The following is a 12,406-nucleotide window of genomic DNA, read 5'->3' on the forward strand; positions in this document are numbered from 1 at the left end:
ATTTAGCACCTGGGCGTCATATAGGGAAAGGGTTCTTTGATTGGGGGAGGGTAAAAGGGGGGGATGGTTAATACTTTTATGATATAAAGAAGTTTTATTTGTAAGGCTTAAATTCAGAATTAGCAAAATTGAAAGAAAGAAATTAGGTAAATATGAGATGGTTGGACGTTTTTTTCCAGTATTGCTTCGAAACCGATTAATATCCACTGGATTAGAACTGGTTCTCAGTCCTACTAAAAAATCATTTATTACAGACAATTTTCCGCGAATGATAAAATAAACATCTTAAAAGAAATACCAATTTTTTTTTAATTTCCGCGGAAAGCTGTCTATAATATGATGCGATAAATAAATATTTTCGACTTCAAGAAAGTAAATAAATGTGGTCATTACTGATATTTAGCCATCATTATTGTCGATAGGACATTAATATAAACGATAACAATAATCTATAGACACATCGATAGCATAATTAATGATATTATGACTTGATAATTTTAACATAATTTTGAAAAGAAAAGAAATCCTACATTTCGCTATTTAGATTTTACAGATTTTTTTATGGACACTCCATTAAAGGGTTAATTTTTGTGACTTAAAAAGGGAAGTGGGATTTCATTTCATGTCCTAATGTTAAATGTTGAATTTAAGTTTTTTTCATGAGAAACATGATAATTTTTATTTCCTTTCATCTGTCTTTTTGTAAAATTAAAATTGTTAGAATTATCTGCAAAAATAAAAGTAATCAATTGTTTAATTTATCTGTAAACTTATAAATATAAGTTACAGGATGTTTGTCTGTCTGTCTGTACTTACCGAAAGATCTCACTAACCGCTTAACGGATATATTTTTTCTTTACAGTTTAGCTTCACATAGGTCCAGGGAAGGTTTTCAACTATTTTGGAGTAGTGTACCAGAAAAAAATTGAGGGAGTTTTTAACTTTTTCTAAAACCCCCCACCACCTCAAGTGCTCATTTAAAAGACTTTAGGGGCTAAGATCTCGCTAACCACTAAACCACTATAGGTTACGGAATAGTTTAGGGCTATTTTACTGCCAGCCCTCTTCTAGATAAAAATCAAAATAATAAATATAAGAACATCAATTGAACTTTGCTTGCAGGCTTTAAGTAGCATATTTTTTCTGCCGTAAATAATTTTTGTTCAAGCTATCCAGTTTAACATTATCTAACTATAAAACCCCTAATATGAAAGTATGAAAGACATTTAACTATGTACTAATTAGGGGGTTATAAACTACATATTCAAATCACTGATAATTTTAATAAATTCCGACATTTTACCAACTGACAAAACTTTGGACGAGCCGACCTTTTGTCATTTTTAAACATTTTTAATCAATATGACATTTAATCTAAACTTAGGCATCGTTTTATGATGATAAACATAGAAACATTGTGTGGTCTCACAAGTTTAAAAGTGTATGTAGACTTTTTGTCAATTTTAAGACATACAATGTCTTAAAGTATTTTATTGCAAGTTTCCATGTAACGCTATGCTTATAATAAATTTAACTATAGATTTATATTGGTATAATAACAGCAGAAAATGCTTATTTAATTATTACATTTTTGAAGTTTTGACAAAAATTCAACAAGTAAACTTTTATCCATTGTTCACCTGTCAAATCTGCAATTATTCCCCACTTTAATTAGCATGCATTATAAGCAACAGATGCACACATATGTGTTAGGTACTTGTATATTTTATTCATGACCATTCATTGGTCTTAATGATATCAACTTTACTGAAATCAATTTTAATTATGGAATATTTGTAGGTAATTATCTTTTTTTACGTGCTTTAATAACCCCTAAAAATAAATTTTTGTAGCATTTATTACTTTAAGGGCCGCAAAAAAGTACATTAAATTAGTTGCTAATTTTGAGCATCATAAATAAGTAGGTGCATTATACATGGTCAAATTTTAAACAGAATTAATTTTTGAGTAGAAACTTTTTAAAGGGTATAAATTAAAGAAGCTACTCTTTTAGCCTTATGAGTTTATTATATCATTTAAAATTAAGTCTTGCAGTTAAACTAAAGCTTTTTAGATACATAAAATAATTTTTTCATACCCAAAATAAGGGAGGAGAGTATAATTGACTGTTAATAATACTTATAAATAAATTTTATAGTGCTGCTATTCCCTTGCTTTTGGGAGAAAATCTTGTTTGGGTTGTACAAAGGGGGGGGGCGAAAGTGACACTTATTGAAACCAAAACTAAAAGTCAAAGGAACTCAACTAAAAAAAGAGTTACAGGTCTGACATTTTGCATGGCAGTTGCTTTTTAGGGGTACAATATGGAACTGTGAAGAAACGGCGGCGCAACCGCCGAAAACCGCCGAGAAAAGGCAACAAAAATTACGGCGGGAAACGGCGGTTTTCGGCGGTTGCGCCGCCGTTTCTTCACAGTTCCATATTGTACCCCTAAAAAGCAACTGCCATGCAAAATCTCAGACCTGTAACCCTTTTTTAGTTGAGTTCCTTTGTTGACTCTTCGTTTTAAGGTTTCAAAAAGTGTCACTTTCGCCCCCCCCCCTTTACAATGTCCCAACTCTTCCACCAATATCGTTTTATCTAAAATAGGGGTTATTTTGCACCTCATGATAGAGGACTGTATCTTATTTATTGGTCCATTGTCTTATCCCTACATAAAGAAGACTTAGAAACTAAAAGGTAATGTAAAGAAAAAATGAATGAAAAACAGAATTTTAATTAATGAGTTTGTTAATGATTTTAAATATGAACAGATCTTCTGTTTACAAAAAGTAGGACAATTTTAATTACTTTTCAGAAGCAAAGCTACTCTTTAAATATTATGTGTTAGTCAATCAGCACTACTTGCATATTACACATTAAAAGCAGAGCATTATGAGAAAGGGAAAGGGGTTGGAAGAGGTTTTTTACCAATCTTTCTTAAGTAAAATATGATAGTCGATATACAATTACTTGGATGTTGCGCCAGATTTTCATGTACTCTAATAAAGTGATACTTACAGCTGGCTAAAATAACGAAACACCCCCCCCCCTCACATCCACCGACTTTACTCCATCCCTTCCCCTTCTACTGGAAGAACGTGCTGACTCAATAAATGAGCTATATCCATTAATATGATTCACAATTATAAAGTTACTACCTTTGACTGGCATTAAAGTTGGAAGTAAAATAGATATTTTCCCAGTGACATATCCCCGTAGGTGGAAGAATCTTCCCACAAATATAAAACCAAAATTAGAATGTGTCAAAAATGTATTTCTATTAAGACCCATACGCCCTCTTATTTAAGTGTTAATACAAAAACGCCAATGGTTGTTTTGGTTCCAAAACTGCGTCATAACTAAAGACTCTAAAAGTAGTTCCTACTACTACTAATTCATAAAGAAGACTGTCTTGGCCTATTACTTTATTTCTATGGCTATTTTTACATAATATATTTTTTCATTAAACCCTAGTTTTTGTACTTCAATTTATATTTTGCTATTTTACATTTCAACAAAACTGGTATTGATTTTATGATATTTACTTTAACTTTCGTGGAAAGTTGTCTTTAATACGATACTATACATGATTTTTAGTATGGCTGGGAATCGGTTCTAATCCAGCGGATAACAATTGGATTCGAAGCCATAATGGAAAATGTTTTCATTTTTATTTTTTTTAAATACAGCAATTTCGTAGCCCACCCATCAAACCTCATAAATATGTCAATTTTTAAATAGTTTTTATTTTGGGGTGGGAAATTTTAACCAAAAAAAAGCATTTTCGAATGATGAAATGTTTATTTTTAATATATTTTTTTAGCACCGTATTATACACAGTTTTACGCGGATTATAAAATGAAGTTTGATATTTATTTTGGCTCATAACCGGTTTTAAATCAGCGGAAATGATTCGGATTGGTAACCACACTGAAAAATTACTATATGCGTTTAAAAAAAGAAAATGGGAGAAGGGTGGATGGATGGGAAACACTTGAAATTAATGGATTTTGTCCCCAATAATCCCTATGTAAAGTACTCAATTAAGTTTTAGTAAAAAATGTAGAATTGTACTTGGAATTTGGAATAAAAGGTTTATTTTATATAAAATGAAGAACAGTATTGTTCATAGCTAACATACGATATTCTTTATTATTTTTTAATAGATTCAATAATTTGCAACGTTTAAAGTTTTTAATATCATAAAATCGATCAATAAACAGGAATTTGAAAACGAAGCAAGGTATGATTTTCCCAATATGGCTTCAAAATTTATTAATATCCGCTGGATTAGAACCAGTTTTCAGCCTTACTAAACAATTTTCCACTAATATTAAATTAAAAATCATAAAACTGGTTTTAATCTTATATTTATTTTATTTAATATCTGCGGAAAGCTGGCTATAATACAATGCGATAAATAACTAAACCTAGTTATTTAGTAGCTGCGCTGGTAAAAATAAAATAATTGGACGAGGAGCTTTATAAGCAAAGGCAGGTGCTTAGTTTTACAATTGATGCTTTGAATATACATCACCCAAACAACAAGGATGACAACATACAGAAAAGCAAAGCTGAATAATATATAAAAACGAAAATTTTTAATTACAGAGTAACAGTCCTTATATAAAAGTATAGAATGTCTTTAACCCACGAATCTGTTTGTGTGTACCAAAAGACCAGCAGTAACCACTGTTCCGATATGGTTCTCCTTTACAGTGAAGCTCCCCATAGGTCCTGGGATAGTTTTATAAAAATATTTTGGGATACAGCACCTTCGCCCTTTATAGGCGTAGCCGCTAGTATATAGTATTTTAGAAGTGAGTTTTCCTTATTAATGAAAAATACAACACAATCTAACTTTTATGTTTCTGATTATTTCTTAGAAAAGGGTTTTCCTTCTTACTCATTTTTGTTGCGTAGCGAAGCAAGTTTCACAACCCAACAAAAAAGACTGTTACTTGCTTATTTATTGATAGATTTTAAAAATGTAAAGACTGAAATTGCTAAAACTAAGGGACATTCTTATAAAATATTTTGATGTTTATAGACATAACTAAACATTAGTATGTATAGTATTTCTATATCATGATCTATTTTTTCATCTGAAACATTTTTAGCTGGTTAATGCTGCGCTACCCTTAGACCAAATTTGTTCTTTTTTATTCATTTTTCTCCATATAATTGTTTGTGAAGAGAAATTTGTAATTTTGTATATTTCTATCTATCTATCCACCTATTTCACTATCCATCTATCTACCTATCTATTTGTCGTGAAATCGTGCTATTTAAATAAGATTTAAGGGTGAATAAAAAAAAGGGACAGAAAAATAATTATTTGAACGGGTCTTCATGCGTCTTCTGTTTGTCGGGGTGGCTATAGGTTTAAGTCCCAGCTCAAACCATTATAAATGACCCATCTGTAATTTAAAATTTTTGGTTGAAAATTTAACAAAGTGCTACTTTAAACAATTTCTAGATAAAAATATACAAGTGTTTTATCCAACGAATTAAAATTATGAGAACCAACTTAATATTCATTCACAATATCTCTCCACTACTGAAATAAAGAAATGGTATGGCTAAAATCAGAGCTTCTGCATAGTTAATAACTTTCAAACAAAGGTCTTGCAATCAAAGAGTTGGTTGTCTGTATGAATCTTGTTGTCTGTCCTGCTCTACTAATTGTTTATAAGATTAATTGTATCAAGTCCCTGGATATCACCAGAGATCTTAAGGAATAAGACAATGGGCGATAAATTGATATACATCCCCAATGATGATAAACAAAAGTACCACTTCTGTAGATTAATACTAATTGTTGTAAAATTTCAACATTTCTAGTTCTGAACCAACCAATCAATGACTTTGGGTACCAGTGTAATTTACAGTCTCATATCCCCTTCCTCCCTGAATATCACGATTTAAATTTAAAATCGTAATAATATTTATAAACAGATTTTATGGATGTTGAATCGAAACCACATGATTTTTTCTTCTTCAGAAAATAGCTAACTAATTTACCTGTAAAAAAAGATACATTTTGTTAACAATATTAATGGTTGACAATATTGTAATGACTACAATTTTTAAGATAGGTTTGATACATAATAGTCTTAAAAATCTCCTATTACGACCTTTTGCTTTTCTGAAATTTGCGAAAATATTTCGCGTAATTGGTTAAACACTATATATTTTTGTGCTCACGCTTCCTAAGCTTCGAGAACTTAACATGGTCGCCCTTGTTTCAATAAACTAACCAAAAAAACTAATAAGACTTATCAGCTTATGCTTAATTTTTTTGCTGTTAAATAACATTTTAAAAATCATAATACCATCTGATATGCTTAAGGCCTTAAGCAGTTTATTGTGTTTAATTATTAGAATTTGCGTTACATGTCGTTACTAGAGGTTGGTATTATATATCAGGGATCTGAAGAGGTAAGACAATAGCCGATAAATTGATCTATATCCACAATGATGATACACAAAATTACCCCTTCTTTAGATTACAATTGGTTGTTGAAACGTTTGGACACTCAACTTAATGAACCAAACAATCAAAATTCACAAAAGTTCCCAAAATTGTTAAGTGGACGAATAAGCAAATGTTATTATAATACTTTGGGGACTAGTGTAATAAACAACCCTTGTTTTCATTGTGGAAACACTCGAAGTATCATCATTTCAATTTTAAACATCATTTGCAATTCAATTTTGCACGGTTAATATAATAATTTGCTATCTTGTTAGAGGGTGGGAGAGGGTAACTACAGTTCCCCCCCCCCCTCCCCTCAATCAACTCACACACTTTGATTAATTTTATTTTGGGGGGAGGGGGGGGGGGGAGTTTTGGAGTTAAAATTAAAATATTGTTTAACAATAACATTTTGGGGGTGAGTTTATTTACCCCAGCTGCAAAATAGCTCAAAACCAGTTTATCCCCCATAAAAAATATTTTTCATAATCTAAGACATGCTGCCATTGTTTCCAATGAAAAAATAATTAAATTATGTATTTTTCAGGGGTTCAATTCATTAAGAGATATCTAAAGAAATATACAATGATTCATACCCTATAATATCAGAAAAGTCTATGTACTGTATATGGAAATAATTGTCCTTGATACTAAATACCAATAAGCAAGCATAAAATCTACAATCACGAAGCTTTTTTAGTAGCGCAACTATTCCACAAGTACACCCTGTGCGTCGGTATGTATGTTTCTAATCATCCCCTACTGTGATTTCTGGTTGTTCGATTGGTGACAAAAGCTAAGGCTTAAGGTAATGGGAAAAGCTGCGTTAAACCATCCGTCCGTCTGACAATAAAAAATAGCTCTAATCGTTAATTTAGGCTTGTTCATTCAACTTGGCATAATGATTACTGTAAAAGTAAGGCATAATCTACAATGTATAAAAACTTTATAATCAGAGGGTGAGTTTGTGAATTTTAAAAATAATAATTTTTAATGTTAAATTACGAATATTAATTGCGTTGATACTTTTTATTTGTTGAGTTTGCTTTTCTTAATGTTGCCATCCTTGTTTTATAAAAAGGCTACGCTGCTATTGGGAGGAAGTCATCTTGTTTTCACAACAAAAGTTTCAATTAACCTGTCGGATTAAAGTCAAACCAACAAGGACAATTAAGTTCAATATTTGCGAAACTTTTTGTTATAGGAAATCCATTAAAGTTGAATTATTTTCTTAATTAAAATTAGTTTTAGTCATATGTAGAGTTTAATGGAAGTTCCCGAGAAAAGAAACCCCCTCCCCCTTATTTTAAATTGAAAAAAAAAGGATAGGGGATGTAGTTGTTCTTGTGTTATATTACCTTAGGTCATAATAGGTTAGGTATTTTAGATACAGGGTAGCTCCACATGGTTAGGGTACCGTAGGTAAAGACCCCAAGAAGGTATAAAGGTATAAAGGAAAAAAAATAACTCCCCTCCATTCTTTTTGAATTTATTTTACGAATGAGAATAAGAGGGGTTTTCTATGCTGGCTAGTCACTTAGAGGGAAAACACACGTTTTCTGTTAATTTTAAATCTAAAATATTGCTTGTTTATTACCCAAAAATCTTTTTTACCCCTTCTATTTAAATATTTGATTAAATGTTTAGAATAAAAAACAGATTATGTTATATTTTAAACCCCAAAAAAGTCCATATATCTCAAATAACACACTCATATGTTTTTGATTAAAATGTTCCCGTGTTTCATTTAAACTGAGACTGTGTATGCAAAGATAATAAGACAAATTTTAGGAATGAGAAATGAAACATTTTACTATGTTAACTAGATGTGTTCTAAAAAAAACGAGATTGTTTATTTTATGAATCGCAAAGATAATCTATAATTTACTTTTATTGTTTGTTTACTGTATATCTTAATGTACATATAAATTAGTTTATAAAAGAACTCAGGAACAGAAAATCAAACTACATTTTTCTAATAATTTAAATAAATAAACTTTTTCCTAACCCAATATTTATAACTTAATCATATTAAAAATATAGGTCTATTATTTTTACTAATATTTTTAATATAAAACTCCCCAAGCCAATGAGGAAAACAAGATTTTGATTAAATACTGTCAATGATAAGTGGGTTAAATTAAGTAATCCTTTAAAAAACAACCTGTATAACAGGATAACTTCATTTTTAAGTGCTAAATTATCATAGTAATTATGTGTCAACGCAATGCTCCCAGTTTAATCAGAGAACATCCGTTCCTTATATAGTAATGGTAACAACAAGTGATTTCAATTAAGAAATGTCTAGACGCTGAAGCTTGTTAGCTTTCATTTCATGTATGTGTGTGTATGTGGGAGTGGGGTGTTTGTGTGTGTGTGTTCATTTTCATGTATACAAGTTTTCAATAATGAAAATAATTCAAAGTACTTAGACAGTAAGGGGTTGGTTATCTGAAGAAGCTTTGAATCCAGCTTACCCCTTTTTAGGTTTTACTTCAATTTTGCATCTAATTGTACTAATTCAAATAATTCTTTTGATACCCAAGGGACCCAAGGTCGGATCTTACAAATTATTTTATGATTTTTATTTTGCTTTTCGTGGGAAATTGTCTGTAATACAATGCTTTACATTATTTTCAGTATGATCTAGAACCGGATCTCAGCCAGCGGATATTAATCGGTTTGAAAGCCATATTGGAAATGCTCTTACCTTTCCCAAATATTTTGAGGTTTCTGCTGGGTTTCCTGTTTTTCTGAATGTGGCAGGAACCATCTGACTGGCCGGTTCCCCTCGCAGGTTAATCTGTATCGACTCCTGAAATAAAAAATATTATTAGATGCGAGTTTGTCCTATTAATGCCGCGTTATACATTTTGCCCTTGGCGCATTTTTTGTCCGGACCTTAGGCCCCTTGGAGCTAACAAAATTGTTTTTGATCTTGTAGTTTTCATTTCAATATACTCGGAAAGCTGTCTCTAATACGATGCGATAAATAACTATTCTTTAATTATATATATACTACCGGCTTCGCTCCTAGAGGCCTTTAAAGGCACTTGAGGAGGGGGGAGTTGAATCCCAAAACCCATTTTTCAATTTAGATTTTTTTAAGTAAAAAAATTTTAGGTGGGAGGGGGGGGGTACCCTCCCCGAAAATAGTTATAAACCTTCCAGGACCTATGAGAAGCTACCCTGTTAGGGAGAACCCGATCAGTTCAGTGGTTAGCGAGATCCTTCGGTACAAACAAACAAACAGACAGACAGACATCGTTCTACTTTGTATTATAGATTAGGTATTCAATTTTTATTTATCAAAACAATTGTCCTAGCTCCCAAATGTATGTGTTATGCATGTATGATTTTGATCAGATTTGATAACAAAGTAAATTTGATATTTTCATTGATGAAATGGATACTCTGCCTTTTTCATAACACTCGTCTGGTGTGCGTTTTTATTCAATAGTTTTATTTTATTATGATGAATCATATTTTGAATAAGCAACTAAAAAGTTTCATCTATTGTTTTTTATCTATTATTGATAAAAAGAGAAACTTTTGTATAATTTTAGCGCTTTAACAGATGAGATGTAATTTTTGAGCAAATTTCAGCTAAAAATGAAAAAAAATTAATTACTTAACAGCGTCAACAAAAAGTATTTATAATAGTTATTTTCAAATATTGCCTTATTAAAAACAATGATGACATCATCCATGTATGGAAAAACGGACAAATAAAAAAAAACCTTGCTTTAACAGTGACATGATCTTTTGTTGGATATACTACTGGGAGATTGTTTCCCCTATACCATTAAAGACAGACTGACAGACGGATGGGCAGACAAAGTAAATTATGGAGTTAAATATAAAATTACCTTGCTTCCACTGTGACATGATCTTTTGTTGGATATACTACTGGGAGATTTTTTCCCCTATACCATTAAAGACAGACTGACAGACGGATGGACAGACAAAGTGTATTATAGAGTAATATGTAAAATTACCTTGCTTCAACAGTGACATGATCTTTTGTTGGATATACTACTGGGAGATTGTTTCCCCATACCATTGAGACTGACAGACGGACGGATAGACAGAGTGAATTATAGAGTAATATATAAAATTACCTTGCTTCCACTGTGACATGATCTTTTGTTGGATATACTACTGGGAGATTGTTTCCCCTATACCATTAAAGACAGACTGACAGACGGATGGGCAGACAAAGTAAATTATGGAGTTCAATATAAAATTACCTTACTTCAACTGTGACATGATCTTTTGTAGGATATACTACTGGCGGATTATTTCCCCATACCATTAATGACAGACGGACGGACGGACAGACAAAGTAAATTATGGAGTAATATATATAAAATTACCTTGCTTCCACTGTGACATGATCTTTTGTTGGATATACTACTGGTGGATTGTATCTACCATACCATTAATGAATGACAGACTCACGGACGGACAGACAAAGTAAATTATTGAGCAATATAATTATAAAAAATTACCTTGCTTCAACTGTGACATGATCTTTTGTAGGATATACTACTGGTGGATTGTATCTACCATACCATTAATGAATGACAGACTCACGGACGGACAGACAAAGTAAATTATTGAGCAATATAATTATAAAAAATTACCTTGCTTCAACTGTGACATGATCTTTTGTTGGATATACTACTGGTGGATTGTATCTACCATACCATTAATGAATGACAGACTGACGGACAGACGGACAGACACAGTGAATTATGGAGTAATATATAAAATTTACCTTGCTTCCACTGTGACATGATCTTTTGTTGGATATACAACTGGCGGATTGTATCTACCATACCATCAAGGACAGACAGAAAGACAGAGTAAATTATGAAGTAATATATAAAATTTACCTTGCTTCAACTGTGACATGATCTTTTGTTGGATATACTACTGGCGGATTATTTCCCCATACCATTAATGACAGACGGACGGACGGTCAGACACAGTGAACTATAGAGTAACATATAAAATTACCTTGCTTCAACTGTGACATGATATTTTGTTGGATATACTACTTTGGGGATTGTTTCCCACATGCCATTTAAGAATGACAGACAGACGGACGGACAAAGTGAATTATGGAGTAAAATATTACCTTGCTTCAACTGTGACATGATCTTGTGTTGGATATACTACTGGGGAATTGTTTACCTAACATTAAAAACTGACTGACGGACAGACAGACGGACATATTTAATGAAATAAAAATTACCTTGCTTCAACTGTTACATGATCTTTTGTTAGATATACTACTGGCGGATTATTTTCCCATACCATTGAGACTGACAGACGGACAAAGTGAAATAAAGAGTAATATAATGAATTACCTCGCTTCAACAGTGACATGATCTTTTGTTGGATATACTACTGGCGGATTATATTCTACATATCTGAAATAAATAAAAAATCATTAGAAATTGAATTATAACAAGGATGACATAAATCTAAAAAAGCGAAGTGGCACATTTTTAATATCAAAGAAACAAAATAATTTAAATATTATAGCAAAGATGTTATATACATTATTCCCAATCGTTTTAGTAATAACCATTTGAAAATCACATGAGCAAACGAATTTCTATGGTATAGATTATGAGGTTGCTACGCTGTCTAAATCGTACCCAACTGTTACAGTAATCATATGACAAATTTTAAAATCGACTATTCCAACATGCCCAAATTAACGGACAAACGGACATTTCCAAATTATAGATAAGATTCTTTTTTTATTAAGGATAAATGCTAGATAAGGGGGATCGATAAGTTAGGGGGCTACAAGTTTCAAAATTTAATTATCAATATGAACTTGTGATGTACGCAACTACTCCTTAACTAATTAAAATATTAGGAGTCAATATTTGAAAATAGTCAAGTACC

General features: G+C 31.5%; 1 protein-coding gene across 1 annotated transcript in view; it reads right to left on the reverse strand.

Moving 5' to 3' along the window:
• LOC145332112 (vascular endothelial growth factor receptor 1-like) overlaps positions 1-12,406 on the reverse strand; it is a 106,089-nt gene that overhangs the window by 74,985 nt on the left and 18,698 nt on the right. The window contains exons 2-3 of the mRNA XM_080177052.1: positions 11,857-11,919; positions 9,192-9,296 (exon numbers count right to left, since the gene is read on the reverse strand). Of these exons, the coding sequence (XP_080033178.1) occupies positions 9,192-9,296; positions 11,857-11,919 (168 nt within the window). The remainder of the gene's footprint in view (positions 1-9,191; positions 9,297-11,856; positions 11,920-12,406) is intronic.

Source organism: Acartia tonsa, chromosome 11 (genome assembly GCF_053477335.1).
Source record: "Acartia tonsa isolate MP-2025a chromosome 11, ASM5347733v1, whole genome shotgun sequence".
Lineage (NCBI taxonomy): Eukaryota > Metazoa > Arthropoda > Copepoda > Calanoida > Acartiidae > Acartia > Acartia tonsa.